Genomic DNA, 19221 nt, shown 5'->3' on the forward strand with positions numbered 1-19221 from the left:
TTTTTTGGTTTTTAATGTTTTAGGTTAAACCAAGCGGATTCGCGAAGAGAAAGCTTGGGCTCCCCTATATTGGCGGTGAAGGAGGAGTTTCTGACTGTGAACCGATTCGATAGCAACGGCGGTGGCTGGGGATACTCGGGACATTCGGTAGAAGCTATTCGCTTCATGTGTGACACCGATATCATACTGGGTAAAGTTATTGAGTGTCATTATGTTGATGTATTATATAGAATGAGTGTAGTCTGAGTTGCGTGGTGTGTTGTTGGCAGGCGGCATCGGCCTGTACGGCGGGCGCGGCGACTACACGGCGAAGGTGAAGCTGTTCGACCTGGGCATGGAGGGCGGCGAGCAGGAGGGCGACGGCGAGCTGCTGCGCGAGACCGACGACATCGTGTACGAGTGCCCGCCGCGCGACCGCTACCCCGTCATGTTCGACACGCCCGTGCCGCTCGCCGTAACTGTCGCCCTACTGTGCATGCTGCATGCCGTGCCGACTCCGCTTCGCCACCTCACCTTCACTCGACTGCTTGCAGGCTAACCGCTGGTACGTCGCGTGGGCCTGCATCAGCGGACCCTCCTCCGACTGCGGCTCGGCGGGACAAGCCATGGTCATCAATGATGAGATCGGTTTCCATTTCAAAACCTCCAAGAAATCTAATAACGGAACAGACGTAAACGCCGGTCAAATACCGTGTTTCATCTACAACACTGTCAATCCTGATCATGCATTACCCCTCAAAGTAGTGGACTTCGGAGAACCAGTTGTCGTCCTAAGCAAGAATCTATCCAGAAAAGTGACGGTGGCGTGTTTCAAGTCCCTCATAACCTTATTACAATGGAGCTGGACTACTTTCAAAGAATCCAGTCTAGAGACAAACGGAACGATACCGATTAACTATCAAAAGTTGATGATAATGAAGCATCAGAAGCGACTGGTTTACGTAATCAGAGCATGTTTGAGACTCGTCAAGTCTTACATCAATGAGATATATCCTCAAAACAATAGGAAGCGTAACTCGCACGAGTACATGTCGTACTTCGAAGCTATCGCGGAGGTGCGGAACCTGATCCAGTCGATAATGGCGGAGCCGACGCCGACGTGCGCTATGCTGGCTCGCAAGCCGGGCAAGAGCAAGAGCAACCGCGCGTGCTACGTGCAGTTCGCGCTGGAGCTGAGCTCGGCCGTGCTGGCGGAGGCGCACGACACGGTGACGGCGTGCTTCCACGCGTTCTTCCCCACGGCGGCGCTCAAGTGGGCGCAGGCGTGCTCGCTGCTGCAGGCGGTGCGCGGGGGCGCCGTGCCGCCGCGCGTGCGCCAGGAGCTGGCCGCCACCTGCGCCGCGCTCTGCGCCTCGCGCTGTCTGCGCGACCTGCTGCACCACGTCGTGCCGCTCACGCCGCCCACGCCCGACGCCAAGGTACGCCTCACCCCCACTGCGCGCGGACACGTCGCCGCCACACACATACATCATCTTTCTATGTATTTCGTAGGTAATCAAAGAGGTTCCTTCCAAGTCCGCGACCGTGCCTCGTGCGTCGCACTCACAAAAACCACCCCCGATTCCTCCAAGGGCTAACAACAGAGATATGCCAAAGGTAATATTTCACATCAACAATTTCATTTAGATTCTCACTGTCGACAGAACTTTACAACGTTGTATTGAAATCATTAATTTGCAATCACAATATTTTTACATACCAATATATTATTTCGAAGCATGTTCTGCTTTGTTTGTCTCAACCTTGCCTTGCTCTTGGACCATTAGTATGAGAAATAATAGAATGATGAAATGTGATCTGGTTGTGCAGCAACTGGAAGGCGAGGCGGACTCGAAAGCGAATCCCGCAGAGTGGCACCTGCTGGACGTGATCCCGCGGCTGCTGGACATCGTGATGATCCCCATCAAGGAGCAGATGACGTCGCGGCCGTGCGGACAGGCGCACGACCACGGCGAGATCAAGCAGAACGAGCGCCTCGCCGAGTTCTGCTGCAAACTCATCGCCAGGATCGTAGCCGAGCTCTCCATCAGCGCCACCAGCGTGCGGGTCAGTCTACGCACCAGACGCCTGTACCTATCATTACATGTAGTCAACATGCTAACTCCGTATCTAATGCAATAATGTGTATTGTAGGAGGAGAGCGAGTCGAACACGGTGAAGAACCTGGTGACGCCGTCGCGGTTCATGCGCGTGAATCAGACGCGGGCGTGGAACACCGGCAACGGCAGCCCCGACGCCATCTGCTTCACGGTGGACCGGCCCGGCGTCACGCTCGTCGGCGTCGGCGTCTACGGCGGCCTCGGCAGCTACGACTACTCCATGGAGCTGCTGCACGACGTGCGGGTAACCTTGCTCCCAAGCCTCAAACCGACCAACAACCACTCTGTACTGTGCGGATTGGGTACACTGATAACTTTGATTGATATTTATTGATATACCTAAGTATAATGGAATGATAGACGAGTGCACGAATTCACCGACTCAGAGCTGGTAACATGCTGACTTATGACATTGACAAAATATAAAACTGTGTTTTAAATTTTACAGGATCCCTCTTAACATCATATGTTTGTTATAATACGCTTATATTAGCTTCACTTGTAACTATGTAGGGTCGAGTTGCATAAATTGGACCGGCTCGTAAATTGTACCACCTCAAAATCTACTAAACTGTAATGTTCAGTTTTAAATTGGTAACACCAAAAAGCAGTTCTACCAAAATGACGCAAACGCTGCCATTTTGGATTCGATAACACAACATAGTAAATTGTAGTAAACAAAAATATGTTTTGCGGCGTTCTAGTATTATTTTATGGGTGCTTACGTAAGGATTTCTTGTAGCAACGTTAAATACACTTCAACTGTTATGTATGTTTTTGGAAAGTAGACATATTAGTGGCCTGTTTTGAGACTATTGTTTTATGTTTAGCATTTCGAGGTTATAATGCCGGCTCAAATAAAATTAAAAGGTAGAGTTGCCTAATTTGTACCAGGTGTTAGCACACCTGGCACCTACCAATAAAAACCGGTACAATTTTCATATATGAACTATTTACGTGTACTAGATTGAAATGTTTTCAGATGTCTGGAGAAGATAAAAAATATTATAAAAGACACAAGATGACTTGAAAAAGGCCTTAGATTGTTTGAAAAATAAACCGAAAAATAAAAATTTAATTCCAAAATACTTTTCCATATTTTATTTTTTATTTGAATAATATTTTTCATAGACATGTTTATACTTTTAGTTAATAAGAATCACTTTAATCTCATTTAGAATATGAAGTACAATTTAGGAAACCTATGGTACAATTAAGGAAACCAGTTTTCTAAATTGTACTTTTTGAAATTTTTTTAAACTTTAATTTTCATATTTATTTTTGAAATTCCTCATTTTCTTTCCATACAAAATGTTTGCTAATAGAACAACCTTTTTATTTATAGTAATATATTCCTTTAAAATAAAGTAGTTTTTGTGATAGCTTATGAAGTTTGTTAACTGGTACAATATAGGCAACTCTCCTATATGTAAGAAAATTTTTTAATCTTAATTTGACCCACTTCCCGGTCTTCGATTAGGATGACATTTTGCACTCGCTCTGAGTTGCATGACTAGCTACGAAAGGACATTATAAATCCTATATGGCGGTCCCTCCAAGATGGCGGACTGGCTGTTTGGAATCAAAGTCAAAAGCGTGTTTTAGACTATTATGGTTTAATAATTATAAATAGCTGCTTTATATAGTAGAGTAGCAAGTAGTAGTAAGGTGTTTGGTTGCAGCTGCGCGCGGTGCCCGAGGAGGCCAACCCCACGCACTGCTGGGTGAGCGTGGAGATCGCGCACGGCACCTACAGCGCCGCCGACCTGCACCACGACATGGTGCAGCTCAAGTTCGAGCGCCCCGTCGTGCTCAAGGTAAACTTACACGAGACTGCTAGTAGAAAGAACTCCTCATACAGACGACGATACTATTATGATTACGATATCAGCTTTAAACGTGTATATGTTACAGCCAAAGTAATTAAATATATATTATACATAATGACTAGTCATTGTATATAATACCCAAATTGACTAGACAGTGTGATAGATTAATCACCTTATCTGGATCTAATTCATAATAGCTGGTCCATCTTAGCCAAAGTAATAAATATGGTATAATCGTCTGACTACTTACTAATTCTTAGAAACGGTTCAAGTTATTATCGACTCTTTTTATGATAAATGATCAAATGATTCCTCCCACTGTGGGAGAGCAGCGTGAGCGTGAGCGTGCAGCGTGAGGTCAGTCTGTTAGTGGCTTTAACCCACGCGTTGAGCAACGCGCGCCGCCGAGACGGGTCCGTGTCTCCCAGGAGACGGAAGGCCGATAAGGCACCCGAACTCATCGCACAGGCTCACGTCTACAGTGGCTGGGAGTCGTCTCTCGACCACACAGAAGGAGACGATGGCATCCCAGTACCTCCCGCCCCGGACCTTGGCTTGAACCAGGGCCGGGTGCGAGAGGTCGCCGCTGCCGACTGTCTCGACGAGGACACGGCGGTGCCCTTCCCGGGCAGGTCACACTCCGGGCCGTCGGTACAGTGGCCCGAGCCACAATTCAAAGAGGGGACTTTTCGCTACTATTATGGGGTGCTCTGTGCTAACTAGCCTTTTTCGAATTATATTAAGGTCAGCTACCAGGCACTTTAGTTAGTTAACATGAAATAATAATCTTTACCTACTTGTTTTATTACATTATCTAAGTCTATGGAGATATTATATAAAATTGCTAGTTAATGTGATTAATTCTGTGTCAATTATCACTTTATCCAAATTGAGTAGATATTATAAATAATAGCGAGATAATATGTATAATGTGCGGACTTATTACTTTGGCTGTAACATATATACTTTCTGAAGCTTCATTATATTAGAGGCATGTATTACATCTGCCGGGCTGCGGGATTATTCGAAAGAGTTACCGCGGCTCTGGTACATAAAAGGCCTACGACTGAACACAATGATTTTTAGTCAGTAAAAGGCTGACACTCCCTCACCGCTGCTAACCTACAGCGGGAGAGGGGTCATTTGATGATTTTCGAAGTCGTTAAAAAAAAGGCATGTATTAGATGTGGTCGAATAGTGACATATTGTGAGACTGCGTGTTCAGGAGGAGTTGCGCTACGCCATCCGGCTGTGCAACCATGGCGGGCGCACCGCCAACGGCGACTGCGGGCTGCCGTCCGTGAAGGGCCCCGACGGCACCACCTTCCGGTTCGCCTCGTGCTCGCTCAGCTTCAACGGCACCACGCTCGCCCGGGGGCAGATACCCTGCCTCGTTTACTACGGGTATCCCTCTTACTTAGCGACATTGTTTTTAAGTACATATATTATTGCTAATGATGTCCTCATTTTAAATCAATTACATCATAACACTAATATTATAGACCACGGAGGACAAAATAACTAGCGGAGGTTTCCTAACGTAAAATCTCCTAACAAAGCAGCGCGCGAAAATTCGGGTGAGCGGGGGACGAGGAACGTTACTGGCTCCACCCGTGCTCCACCCTTATATGTCTTTTATGGGAAGCCACCCATTTTTTGTAAATCCCTCTAGCTTAGAATAGGATAATTAAAATCCAACCCTAAACTAACATCGACCACTAGTGACAGTAAAAAGTAAAGTAAATACTCTAACTTGACAATTCTTTAAAAATAGTAATTGAATTAGAAAGTTTGAAGAAGCATTCATTTGAAATGAACGAAGAAAAAGAGAGATAAAAAAAGTTAGAAAAATAATACTCATATAAGTATTATCGTGTGCAGAGAACACACAACAAATTATTTATCCCCCATAAATGAAATAGGTACAATTCTACTAGGAATCATTAAACGGAGACTCGATTAAAAATCTATTTTATTCACCACGGGTCTAAAATGGTGAACCCCCATGGTGTAATTTAAGTATCAACTTATGTCATTGTGTTAGTCCGTCTACTAGCCTTTGTTCTAGAACCGTGCTGATGATGATTGTTGTTATTTTCGATGTTGCCATATTATGAAGTTCACCAAGAAAAATGGGAATTAAAATTATAGGGACAGTGTTTATCGAAATTGGAGTTTTCACACCTATATCATAACAGCGCATCCACTAAATGGCAGACTTTGTGTGTCGGATGTTGCTCTGGGTAAAGTTACATTCAAAAAGTATCTACGGGAGATTGTTTATTATAAAAAAATGTTTATTACTTCACTTTCTACATATCTATGTAAAACATTGCTGATGATGAATATAAATAAATCTACACCAATATTCGTCACATCTTATTCGTCACCTATAATTTTAAACTGAAAAATATCATTCTATAAAGCGATAGACAGGAAAATCCTTGTTCATCCACCCTAACAAAGAAATTCATATTCACACATATCGAGAAATCTTCTTACAAAAGTACTTTTTTACCTTTTTGTTTTTTCTTAGATAAAATAAAATACATAGTTAAGAGTTATATATTTTAAGATAATTGCAGCTTTTACATAAGACCTTTTTTAAGAAATGTTTACCGCTTATAACAAATATACTACAATAATATTATTTACACTTCAGTATTAAAGCAGTACAAAGCACACCGCCAGTTTATGGTCATAAAAAAACTGAGTAGGTAAGGTTATAAGTAGGTACTATATTATTTTTTTAGGTAAATAATTTAATTTAAAACATGTAAAGCCGCTCCCATAGTATAAACAGAAATAAAAAGTGTATATTATAATAAATAGAAATGAACAAAAAAATCTTTGAGGCAGTTTTCTCTTTGCTGACTAACAATAGAAGAAGAAAGGTTGGCCTGGATCGGCGAGCGGATGGTTTAATTTGCTTTGCTAAAATGCTCGTTATTGGCCACTGAAGAAAACGATTTTATTCAAATGATGCCTTTTAGATAACACAATGTTTTCAAGTTTGGAGTAGTATTTCAGTCCTATGTTACAATAATTTTGGGTAATAGCTTTTGTCAATAATGTTACATGATTGAAAATGGGTTCTTGATCTTGGGAATGCTCATTTAGGGATATGAAGTAAATTTCACCTATAAAAAGTATTAACGGGAAATCTAAAAAAATAAAAAATCTTGTAACGGGTCTCTCTGTCTTGATGAATACAATTTTACTTCAAATATTAAGTCGACTACTTACCGAAAGATGGTGTTTTTATAATTTTAAATTATCATTATATCATATGTTTTGGTTTGTAAATAATCTATAAAAAAAAAACTTGTAGGATGCAAGGAAAAATTAAGCTGATTTTTAGGGTTTCGTACCAAAGGGTAAAACGGGACCCTATTTGTTTTCGCTCCTCTGTCCGTCCGTCCGTCTGTCACCAGGCTGTATCTCATGAACCGTGATAGTTAGAGAGTTTAAATTTTCACAGATGATGTATTTCTGTTGCCGTTATAACAACAAATACTGAAAACTAGAATAAAATAAATATTTTGATGGGCTCCCATACAACAAACGTGATTTTTTTGCTCATTTTCCAAATAAAGGTACGGAACCCTCCTTGCGCGATTCCGACTCGCACTTGGCCGGTTTTTAAGGCAAAAATTGATACCAATAATATACATTGATACCTTGAAAAAAAAAAGTCGTGGTGGCCTAGTGGGCAAAGAACCGACCTCTCGAGTATGAGGGCGCGGCTTCGATTCCAGGTCAGGCAAGTACCAATGCAACTTTTCTAAGTTTGTATGTACTTTCTAAGTATATCTTAGACACCAATGACTGTGTTTCGGATGGCACGTTAAACTGTAGGTCCCGGCTGTCATTAAACATCCTTGGCAGTCGTTACGGGTAGTCAGAAGCCAGTAAGTCTGACACCAGTCTAACCAAGGGGTATCGGGTTGCCCGGGTAACTGGGTTGAGGAGGTCAGATAGGCAGTCGCTTCTTGTAAAGCACTGGTACTCAGCTGAATCCGGTTAGACTGGAAGCCGACCCCAACATAGTTTGGGAAAAGGCTCGGAGGATGATGATGAATATACATTGATACCTACAAAATTGATACGAAAATAATACTTCTAGAACTTCTAAATGAATTTTCACTTAGAAGTTTTAGAAATGCAGCTATTCGACGACAGATGTCTCTATAATATGCTAGCTAAAAATAGCTAAAAATATGTTTTAAAGTTAAAATACACTCTTTTGCAAAAAAAGCGGGCATCTATGCGAAATCTTGCTTTTAAGGACTTCACGTGTGTTTCAAAGGGTTTTAATGACTGTAGTATGTTACTAGCATCAAAAGGGTTAGCCAAGCATGCGTGAGAGTGTATTCTAAATTTGAATTTTGTAGATTTGCTAAGAAACTGGTGATACCTTGTTTTGGACTAATTCCTGGTAGAAAGTTCATGGGCGTTTTGAAAAGTTTTTGACGTGATTTTCAGAAAACTGATAATGCATTAATATCCTATCATATACATAATTATCCTATCGGTATGTTTGAGTTTGGATCCTGAGCAATTTCTACAATTAATGATAGCGCATTTCATCGTTTTAATCTATACTTATAATAAATCTGTAGAGAGGTCAATTCTACATTGAATATATTTCCAAAATAACTATCAGGGGGTGATTAGTGATCGATACTGATGCCAAAAATGCAATCAGTAAATTTTTTGTCTGTCTGTATGTTCGTTATAGAAACAAAAACTACTCGACTTATTGTAACGAAACTTGGTACAATTATTCTTCATACTCCTGGGCAGGTTATAAGATACTTTTCACCACGCTAAGGCCAGTAGGAGCAGAGCAGTGAAGGAAAATGTTGGGAAAACGGGAGAAGTTTCTCTATTTTTTAAGCTTCCGTCGCATGTGTAGCCCTAATGGTTAAAGCTATATAGAAACCATGTATGACGGAAATGTTTTCCTTAAAATTATGTAAAAAATATTATATAACGACAGCATAATTATGTCTATCTTTTATGGTTGACTCACAATAACACATGTAAGTCTCGATAGCTTAGCAATTCGGAGCTTTCTGATTATATTTGTCTACTCTTACGCTCATAACACTCTCACTCATCCCTAATTTAAAATGTTTAACATTATTACCTATTCAATAAAAAAGAATCATATAAATCGGTAAAGAAATACCAAAGTTGTACACGAAATACCATAACCGCACGCTACCATGGTATATGAACCATAATAAGCCATTGCGCGTGAACACTGAATCATGCTATAAGGATTATTTTTGTGTAACATCGTCGCGCTATACGCGGCTCGCGACGCGGCGACTGCGCGATCTTCATATATTCGGCTGTTGATGCGAATAGACGTTCAGAGTGTTCGACCTTATTGACAATAACACTGGTCAACAAATCATTATTATTTTTTTGGTGCAAAGGTGAAATATACATACAATTTCTTGTAGAATATTTGGTACGTAATCGAAGTCCAGGACATAAAGTTGCACTTGCACGTAGGGATTTAGAGATATACCCCTCTTAAAGTACCAAAAACGTGTTTTTTTAATGAAATTTGATGTAATTTTTTGGGGACAGCACAATTTTCTAGGAATTTCTAACTAAAGCATTATATAGTACTACTTTCCCCGCATTAACCCCATTTTAATTTATATTTTTGCGAGTTTTATTTCCCAATACATACCATTTTATAACTAAAGTGGAGTTTTTTCATACTAACAGGCCAAATAAAATATAGGGAAGATCAAACTATCGTAGCTGTATACATATTTCATGAAAATTTAAACTCTTAGCGTTCAAAATAAAAATGAATTTCAATCGGGAAGAGTAGTACTGTATAATGCTATAGATAGAAACTAAAAAACAATTTTTTTTGTCATTAAAAAAAATTGACAAATATCGTTAAAAATATCCCTAAACTTACTAACGCTTCCATCACTGTACATTCTCGAAATAGCTGTCTTTGTAAAATCAAATATGCATCTTTTTACTAAATTGTCAGAAAATAGGAAAAGACCACTAAGAAAGCAATATACCAACAACTTGTGTGTTAATAAGCATAAGACAGCCTTATTTAAGAAAAGTGTTCTAGGTATGTGCCCGGTTATATTCAACAAAATACCAGATAGCATTAAAAATGAGCCCATGTCAATCTTTAAAAAATAATTAACATCCTATTTATTAAAGAAATGTTATTATTCCATCTCTGAATTTATAAGTGATAAAATATACATTGTATAGCATCCAATTTTAATATTGTTATTAACCTAATGTATTAACCTATTGTAATTAATCAAAGTTCCTAATTTTGCATGCCTAAGTTAAGGTAGAATGTACAAGGATCGCCAATTGCATTTTTGTAACATCTGTATTTATATTGTACCTACATTCCGTTGCAAATAAACTATTATTCTATTCTATTCTAATATCGTTTTTCGTACTTTAGGAGGGGTATATCTCTGAATCCCTACGTGCAAGTGCAACTTTATGTTCTGAACTTCGATTACGTACCAAATATTCTACAAGAAATTGTATATTTCACCTTTGCACCAAAAATGCTGTTGACCAGTGTAATTGTTTTGATGACTAATTAAGTCTTTAAATGTTGTTTTTATATTTCTTTTGTCGTTATTTTATAAAATATGTAAGTATTTAGTTATTTTGGTATTGTTCAAATATTCGTTTAAATTACATATTACCTATTAATAGTTTACATTTTATTTCTTTCTCTCATTGCACAAAGTCCGAATCTAACGCGGACGAAGTCGCTGCCAGAAGCTAGTCGAGTAACAAATAAAATCTGTTGAAATTGTGGTAAAAATACAACTATGACAAGATGTCAGTTTGATGTGAAGGACGGTATATGGGCGGTGTCCAGCCACTGCCATACTTGAAGACGTATGAGCTACCTGCTTTAGGGCATCTCCGTGTTATAGACGAAAAGGAAAGATAAGCGGAGATGCCATAATGTTCCTAGGCCAGCCGCTTTCTTCTAGGTCAAACTTATATGGTGGGAATGACGACGATGGAGATGAGGGTTGTTTGGGACATCTATCAATGATTTTTGGTATTACAAAAAAATGGTCGAGTCCAAACAAGGCGTAGAGGGGCGAAAACAGTAACGTTCCTAGTCCCCCGCTCACACGCATTCTGGTGCGCTACTGATTTAGGCAATTTTCCGTTGTGGTACCTCCGCTAGTAATTTTGTTCTCCATGACAGATACAGTTTTAAAAGCTAGTCAGTAAGAAGAGTTGCACAAGGTGGTTGATGTGATGCAGGTCGTCGAAGTGCGTGTCGAACGCGATGGAGTGCGGGCGCGGGCTGGCGGGGTCGCTGCGCGGGCTGGCGCAGCTGGCGGCGGGCGCGGTGCTGGGCCGCGCGGCCGAGCTGCTGAGCGCGCTGCGCAGCGAGCTGGCGCCCGACGAGCTGCGGCGCCGCGCCGCCGCGCTGCACGCCTCGCCCGCCGTCTCCGTGCTGCTGCCCTACACGCTCGCGCATCTCGACCACCTCGACGACCCAAAGGTAAACATTCTCTTCAATTGGCTAATCATTAGTAGCAATCGCGGCTGCTGTACCCGAGGTCTCGGGTTCAAACTCAAACTCAAAATCGTTTATTCAAATTAGGCTGCAGCAATTTTCAAACGTCAAAAACAAAAGACAGCCCCAAAACGCCCACCCTTCACCACTTCCTATGTGTTTTTGCTGGGAAGAAGAAGTGGCCCAACAAACTCCCCAGCAACACATGTCTGTGTAAGGTTTGAAGAACCAGAATGTATGCAAAACAAGTCAAATAAAAATATCATTATCACATGATAACCATTATATAAAATTAAGAAAGAAAAAAAAAACAAACTTAACACAAGTAGGCTAGCACACAGATTTACACCTATAAAGACTAAGTACTCAAGCATTACTTATAGTCTATTAAGTGTATCCAAAGCCTCCTGTTAATAAAATAAAAATGTATTTTTAATATAAGCATAAAATCGGCGTGCCCACCCACATGCGCAGATGGTTATGTTGTAGCTGTACAACACAAACAAGGTGTACCTGCTAGGACTACAGTATTATTATTTTCTCCAAAAAAGCTAATATAAAATCATACTACAATTTATAAAGTCTCAATAGCCACCAACACGACCTGGTTCCGCCAGCAACACCCGTTTACGAGCATAACGCGAGGATCAGCCATCGCCCCCTTCGCACATTTTTGAAGGAAGGGGACAACCCGACCCCCAACGCTACCGCTGGCCATATCGTCTAAGGGAGTATGACGTGCTTGCAGCTATTCAACAAAAGTAGAAAATGTAAGAAGTACTGCAGTCACTAGCAAGCCATAAAGAGACTAGTTCGATTCCCGGGTCAGGCCGAAATCGCTTTGTGGGTTTTCTAAAGCTTTTGCAAAGCAGCCCGTATAAGTTTGGAAGTTGGTGATTGATTCACCCGTACAACGGAGAGCATCTCTTTCCGGTCGTGTTGGATTGCCGTCCCATCGGGCTATGAGAGTGAAGGAATAGTGAGTGCACCTGTGTCCAAGCAAATGCTTATGCACTATAAATGTCCTGCGCAGTTGGCTGATCTCTTTTTCGGCCGGCTATCGTGGCCGAAATCGGCTTTAGACGCCATTATTAATCAATAATAGAGTTTGTGAATGCCTTAGCATTTGTGGTGAGTGAATTGCGTGATGCTTATAAATGCATATGGAACATTGTGTGTCGAGCAGAGCGTGATCAAGCTGCTGGAGCAGATCCACGCGCTGCTGCCGCACGTGGCGGCGCTGAACCTGCTGCTGCCGGGCCCGGAGGAGGCCAGCACCACCGGCCACTACTACACGTGGCTGGAGAGCGACCACCCTTACAAGCAGGCCACCGTCACCAACATGCGGTACTGCCCCACCACCACCAATACACTTTGTCTTACTTCCTACACGTTTTTCACTATTTTTTTTTGTTTCTAAATCGTAATTAAATTGTAGTCTAAAGTACCCAGAAACTTATTATTGATACATATTATGAAGTGAAGTATTGCGTTGTCAGGGTGCTGTTCCCGCGCAGCGTGTCGTGGGTGGTGCTAGAGATGGATCCGCGCAGCATCACGGCGCAGCCCGAGGACTCGCTGACGGTGTACGCGGTGGCCGGCACTCCCAAGCATCGCTGCCACTGCGCCGACGAGGTGCGCGTCTCCGACCCGCCTTTCAGAAAGGTATATAAGGTAGAGGCTCGTCCATCACTCACCTCATTCATTTTACTATTATATCTATCAATATATATCCACGCCATCTGCTTATACTTACCGCGGGTATTAGGTATACGCGAACTTATTCAAACGACAATCAACTCTCCATTGTTTTGAACCGGTGAAGACTTCAGAAGCTTTGTAAAGTAGGTATATGACGCAAACTTCAGGCTCGCGTTATTTCATTCATTGTAGCAGTCATGCATATTGTAGGAGTGCCGCGGCGGCTAAAGCTGTCCGGTACATACAAATAGCCTAGTGTACAGCAGCAGTGATATGCATTAACTTCACTTGTACTTGCTTATACCTCGTGTGTTCATAAGTTTTGAGACAAAATAACTTATGAACACACGAGGTCATTTGGAAAACTCCTTAGTAACACTCCCATGGACCGCGCGGGTAGCGGGGACATAGCTAGCTGACAGGACTGTCACTGGTGATTTAATTATAATGTTTTGCTTCATTTCAAGTGGAATCCTTAGAAAAACAAACATCATTCCTAGTGCCTTGGTCTTTTTTTATTCAAATAAATGTAAAGATGAAGGATAGTAAAAATAATGATGGTAGTAGGCCGGTGACAGTCACCCCACACCCTAGTTGACCATGGGGGGGGGAGGGGGTTGTGGAGTTGTTTCTGAGCGGGTCGCGTGTGTGCAGCGGCTGGTGCAGCTGAGCGGCGCGGGCGAGGTGGAGGAGCTGGCGGAGGACGCGGACGCCGACGCCGGCTGCATGCACTACAACTGCTCCTACGTCAGCGTCACGCCGCGCCTCGCCAACAAGTGAGCACCCCACTAGCAGCCATTCATTCCGTCCAGATGCTCTCGCGCGTTACCTCCCACGCTTGCAATGAGCGGGAGTCTCGACGAGCTCGCTGCAAGTACTGCGTGCGAGTTCGTGCTTATAACTGACCAAATCCGCCGCATCACATGCATGCGACATCGCGCATGATTTCGCAGCATGTGGACGCGCGCACAAATCGCGCTTTTTGGACAGGTTCTAACGCCTGACATACATTACATAACGTCATTGTGACGCCATAGTGTAGCTTCTCAATATGAAATATCCCACTGAAGGGCAAAGGCTCTGGACTCTGGACGACTGACTGGAAAGCTCGGTTGAACAATCCTTAAGCCTATTTTCAATCTTATCTTCCAAAATCAGAACCCTCTCAGAGTCTATAAATGATAACCGTAACTAAGTAGGTCATTGTAGATCCTCGACGGTGATTCTAACTGATGAAAATATAAAAAACCTCAATGTGATTCTACAAAAATACTGTGACGCTTTACATTACGCAACGCTCGTTGCTATGAGAGCGTGATGCTGACGCGTGCTGGTGTTGTAGCGCCAACGACTGGCCGCAGAAGGCGCTGCTCATCCCCGGGAACGAAGTCATCTTCTCGCTCGAGACAGCCTCCGACTATTTGACTGAATACAATAAGTCCAACAAGTAAGTATAACTACAATAAAACTTTTTCTTCTATAAGTGGTTTGCTCTGTGTTTCGGATGGCACGTTAAACTGTAGGTCCCGGCTGCGATTGAACATCCTTGGCAGTCGTTACGGGTAATTAGAAGCCAGTAAGTCTGACACCAGTCTAACCAAGGGGTATCGGGTTGCCCGGGTAACTGGGTTGAGGAGGTGAGACAGGCAGTCGCTCCTTGAGGCACACTGGTACTCAACTGAATCCGGTTAGACTGGAAGCCGACCCCAACATAGTTGGGAAAAGGCTCGGAGGATGAGGATGTATAAGTGGCTTCACAATACCTTATTTTGTCAGTTATTGTAGTATACGCTAACTAAACAATCTGTAGCACGCGTAACATAACTCAACGAATAATTTGCTAGTTTTAAAGATTTTTAATTTGGGATGGTTTGTTTGAATATTGTGTTGAATCGTTACATGAATTTAATACTTGTCTCATGTTTACTAGTTTTCCCAAACTATCTTTGACGCTTTGAGGTTGGATACTATCGATAATATGAAAGTCAAAATGTAGGAACAAAAGTGATTTGACATGTGCAAAGTAATTAGGCAAGAAAAACGTAAGACATGGTTGTGTGCAGTGAGGAGAACCGGTTCGGGTTCCGCTGCCTGTGCGTGGGCTACTCGGACGCGCCGATGACGACGGCGCGCCAGGGCCTGGCGGCGCTGGAGATGGAGCTGGTGCACGCGGCCGCCGCCGGCGCCTCCAAGTTGCTGGCGCCCGACATCGACCTGCCGCCGCTCTCCTTCTGTCAGTACACATCACGCTATACTAACACCTCGCACAATTTAAAAACGAAACATGGACGAACTTCTTATAATGTGGACGGTCGCTCATCTATTTATGCATCCACTATGATACTAGTGTGAACGTTCAGACAGCGCTTCACCTTTGACCAACCTTGAGCTCTGTCTCAACACGTGACCCCTGTATTATCATCTCATCATAAATACGATATTATTGTTAGTTAACATTCAGTTGTGACCGTTACATCTACTACGGCAACCTTGCCAAACTATTTGTGTAGCTTCTTGTTTAGCGTACACAGCCAAAACATGAATCGTTGATTTGCGCTTATTATAACAAGACCCAGGCACTACCCACATACATCATATCTCCTGATACAAACTACCTTTTCGCACTAACAATATTATGAATGTGGAACCGGTTTGTTTGTTACGCTTACTTGCTGAAAAGGCTGAACCGATTAAGATGAAATTAGGTCTTAGAACGCGGACGAAGGTGCAAGTTAAATGCAGTGTGTGTAAATAAAGAAGAAAAACCTGGCAATATCCCCTTGGTAAACTCCCGTAGATTAATTAGACTAGAAGCTCACACAAAAAGCTTGAAACGTGATATGCTTTGTATAAATAACATCCAAGACATTTATAAAGACAGTATTGATAAAGATTTACTTGTGATAATCCGGCAAAATTATTATTGCAGCGGCGTGCGCCGGCGCAGGTGTCACGGGCCTATTGTATTGGTCGCACGACATTTGTGCCATGCTAATCGCCTATATACTTGACTTATACCTTGATGCCTCTATATTATAATAACGTTTAATATTTTTTTAATTCTAAAACCTAAATAAACGCTTATCACGAAAGGTCAAGAAAATAATAATAAAAGCCGTAGGTACTAATGTGTGCAACGTAGGCGGCAGATAGATTAGTCATTTTGTTTAATTAGTAGAAAGACTGTGAATATTTTATATCTACACAAATAGATAAAGATGTTGTTCTTGTGTTAATGCTAAAATTATAATAAATATTTTCTGTCTGTCTGTTTGTTCGGTATATCGTTCAAAATAGCTCAGCAAAGGAGACTGGGCGTTCCTGGGCTATGGGCGGCCATCCATGAAATTGGTATCAAATGATAGCTCTAGAAATCGGAATAACTTTTACAATGTCTACAATGTCCCGTGGGATGTTTAGGAAAGAGATATTCGCATATTTGTGCATCAGAAATGTATGAGCTAAGACAATGTCTCAATTATTTGTAACATTGGATGTTTACTTTATTCTGTATATATTACCTACACATTACACCACGGGAATAGAACTTCGAAAAAGTAATTATAGAACCATACTGCGTATCAAAATCGTCACAGGCCGCTGATATCTCAGGGTATACCATAGAAGTTTGTCCATCGTCCTCTTAATAATATTTTGCTACCGGGTATTATACGCCGCATAAAGCGTAATTTTGGCTATACATATTTGTTGTAAAACCTTAAAAAATGGCGCAACCTGAAGCCTTATGGATTACAATTGGTGTTGATATGTATCGGGAGTTTGGGCGGGGTCCAGGCAGCTGGTACTGTGCTAGAGGTGGTGGTGACGATGGCCGTGTGTGCGCAGCGACGCTGGTGGAGGTGCAGACGGCCGGCGCGGACGGCGACGCGCCCGACTCCAGCGAGGCGCTGCTGCTGGCCCGCGGCCTCGAGCTCTCCTCGCCGCCCACCGTGCACCAGGTGCTCGACGCGCAGCCGCTCATGCGGTGAGTCAACTCTTCCTCTATACTCAATACTCCACCGAACTACTTGTGCTAGTTTCATTACATCAAACAGTTTGCCCACGTTTTACGGTGGCCTATTGTTTTGCTTGCTACAGATCAATAAATTTACTTTCATGTTTTAACCTGAATGGTACATAAAACATAAAATAGCTGAAGTAGTACCTACATACAATATCACCCTCTACCACAATGAAATAGATGACGAATTCGAGTTTTAAATATTTGTGGTCAAAATGCTATGAAATTATTATATTTAGTTTCGATATAATTGGTCAATGAAAATAACTTCAACCTCTTTGTATACCTAATATAACAAAATATGTTACTTTGATGTTTCGGATTCATACTACGCGTGTTAAGTCTTCGATTTTAAAAGCCGATGCGATACCTGCGTCATAATAACCAGTCACCGATATAATAAATAGTATAACTGTTACAGCCAAAGTAATAAATCTGCATGTTACATATATCATCTAGCCATTATCTATAATATCTACTGAATTTGGATAAAGTGACACAAAAATAATCACATTAACTAGCAATCTTCTATGATATCTTCAAACACTTGGATAATGTAATAAAACAAGTAGGTAAAGATTATAATTTCATGTTAAATATCTGTCAAGTGTCTGGTAGCCGACCTTAATACAACGCCAAAAGGCTAGTTAGATAGATACCGCAAGTATCAGCATCGAAAGTCGGTCGGTCGGTCGGTAATGCGCCTGTACTACTGGCACGAAGAGACACTGCGCTGGGGGGAAACGCATAGGGTAGAGGTGGCGCCCGGATGTCACCACTGTGCGGTCGGCTCGGAGGACGTGGTGGAGCACACAGTCCAGTTGTGCCCTGCTTAGGAAGGGCATCGCCGTGAATTCGTCAAGGCAATCGACAGCGGCGACCTCTCGCGCCCGGCCCTGGTTCAAGCCATGGTTCGGGGTGAGAGGGGATGGGATGCCGTCGTCTCCTTCTGCGAAGCAGTCATGCTAGGGAAGGAGGCGGCGGAACGATTGAGAGTTCGCACCTCTCATCCCAGCCGCTGCAGTGGACGTGGAAGATCCAACGACTGTCGGGTGTCGAGAGACGACTTCCGGCCATCGTGGGTCTGTGGGCTGCCGTGTCGGGTCGCTCATCGTCTCCCGTCTCCTTGGAGACAACACGCTCCTCAAAGAGAGTCAGCAAACCCCCGCGGGGTTTTTGCCAGTAAGCGTCTGAGTTTGATGATTTCTTATATTAAAAAGTCGCTAATACTTAAGCCGTTTTGAAGCATTACTCAGTAGTAAGTTGATTATACAATATTTATTACTTTGGCTAACGTTGACCAGCTATTAAGAATAATAACTGGATAAAGTGAATAATGCATCACATTGTCTAGTCAATTTGGGTAATACATATAATTACGAGTCAATATGTATAATACCTGTTTAATCACTATGGCTGTAACATAACTACAAAACTAATTCAGACACACAAAATATACTAATATGTATTGTTTATGTACATAAAACATATCTACGTTAAACATATTTATGTGGTTGTTTCGCATATGCGAGGTTTATATACTAATATACTAAATAATATAATAAAGAGGGAAGAAATTATACCCTAACGGATCCGGATCGACTTATAAAATTCTTTCACTGTTGGGAAGCTTCACTCTTCCCGAATAACATAGCATGTATGTATTTCATTGTGGTTGAATCCCGGGTCGGGCCGGAACCGCTTTGTGGGTTTTCCCAACGCATTCCGGTGCCTGGAAGATGGTGGTTGGTTCTCTCGTGTATCGGAGAGCACTACATCTTTTGCGCCTAATCTCGTTGTGTGTCCCATCGGGGTTTGACAGTGAAGGATTATGAAGTGCACCTGTGTCTGCGCAAATGTTTGTGCACTATAATATGTCCTGCGCCGCTCGCTGTATGAGAACAGCCGGTGGTTAATCGGCTAGGAAGCCAAAAATGCCCCCAGAGAATTATTCGCAACAAGGGGGCAACGGGTACTATTTATCGCCAGATACTGAAAAACGAAGCT

General features: G+C 42.3%; 1 protein-coding gene across 8 annotated transcripts in view; it reads left to right on the forward strand.

Moving 5' to 3' along the window:
• The window catches only part of LOC110381715 (E3 ubiquitin-protein ligase MYCBP2), a 180219-nt gene that overhangs the window by 13609 nt on the left and 147389 nt on the right, over positions 1–19221 (forward strand). For 6 of the 8 annotated variants that reach the window (XR_010276861.1, XM_049837168.2, XM_049837190.2 and 3 more), the window contains 15 exons: positions 24–190; positions 270–454; positions 534–1418; positions 1492–1596; positions 1810–2046; positions 2134–2343; positions 3782–3916; positions 5154–5332; positions 11234–11477; positions 12679–12839; positions 12992–13166; positions 13848–13969; positions 14536–14640; positions 15257–15426; positions 17040–17178. Coding sequence is in view for 7 of the 8 variants with exons in the window: in XM_049837168.2 (XP_049693125.2) it covers positions 24–190; positions 270–454; positions 534–1418; positions 1492–1596; positions 1810–2046; positions 2134–2343; positions 3782–3916; positions 5154–5332; positions 11234–11477; positions 12679–12839; positions 12992–13166; positions 13848–13969; positions 14536–14640; positions 15257–15426; positions 17040–17178 (3219 nt within the window). In the remaining variant the exon portion in view is untranslated. The remainder of the gene's footprint in view (positions 1–23; positions 191–269; positions 455–533; positions 1419–1491; positions 1597–1809; positions 2047–2133; positions 2344–3781; positions 3917–5153; positions 5333–11233; positions 11478–12678; positions 12840–12991; positions 13167–13847; positions 13970–14535; positions 14641–15256; positions 15427–17039; positions 17179–19221) is intronic. The other 2 variants (XM_049837178.2, XM_049837173.2) reach the window with 2 other exon arrangements.

The sequence above is a fragment of the Helicoverpa armigera genome, chromosome 1 (assembly GCF_030705265.1).
Source record: "Helicoverpa armigera isolate CAAS_96S chromosome 1, ASM3070526v1, whole genome shotgun sequence".
In the NCBI taxonomy this organism is placed as follows: Eukaryota; Metazoa; Arthropoda; class Insecta; order Lepidoptera; family Noctuidae; genus Helicoverpa; species Helicoverpa armigera.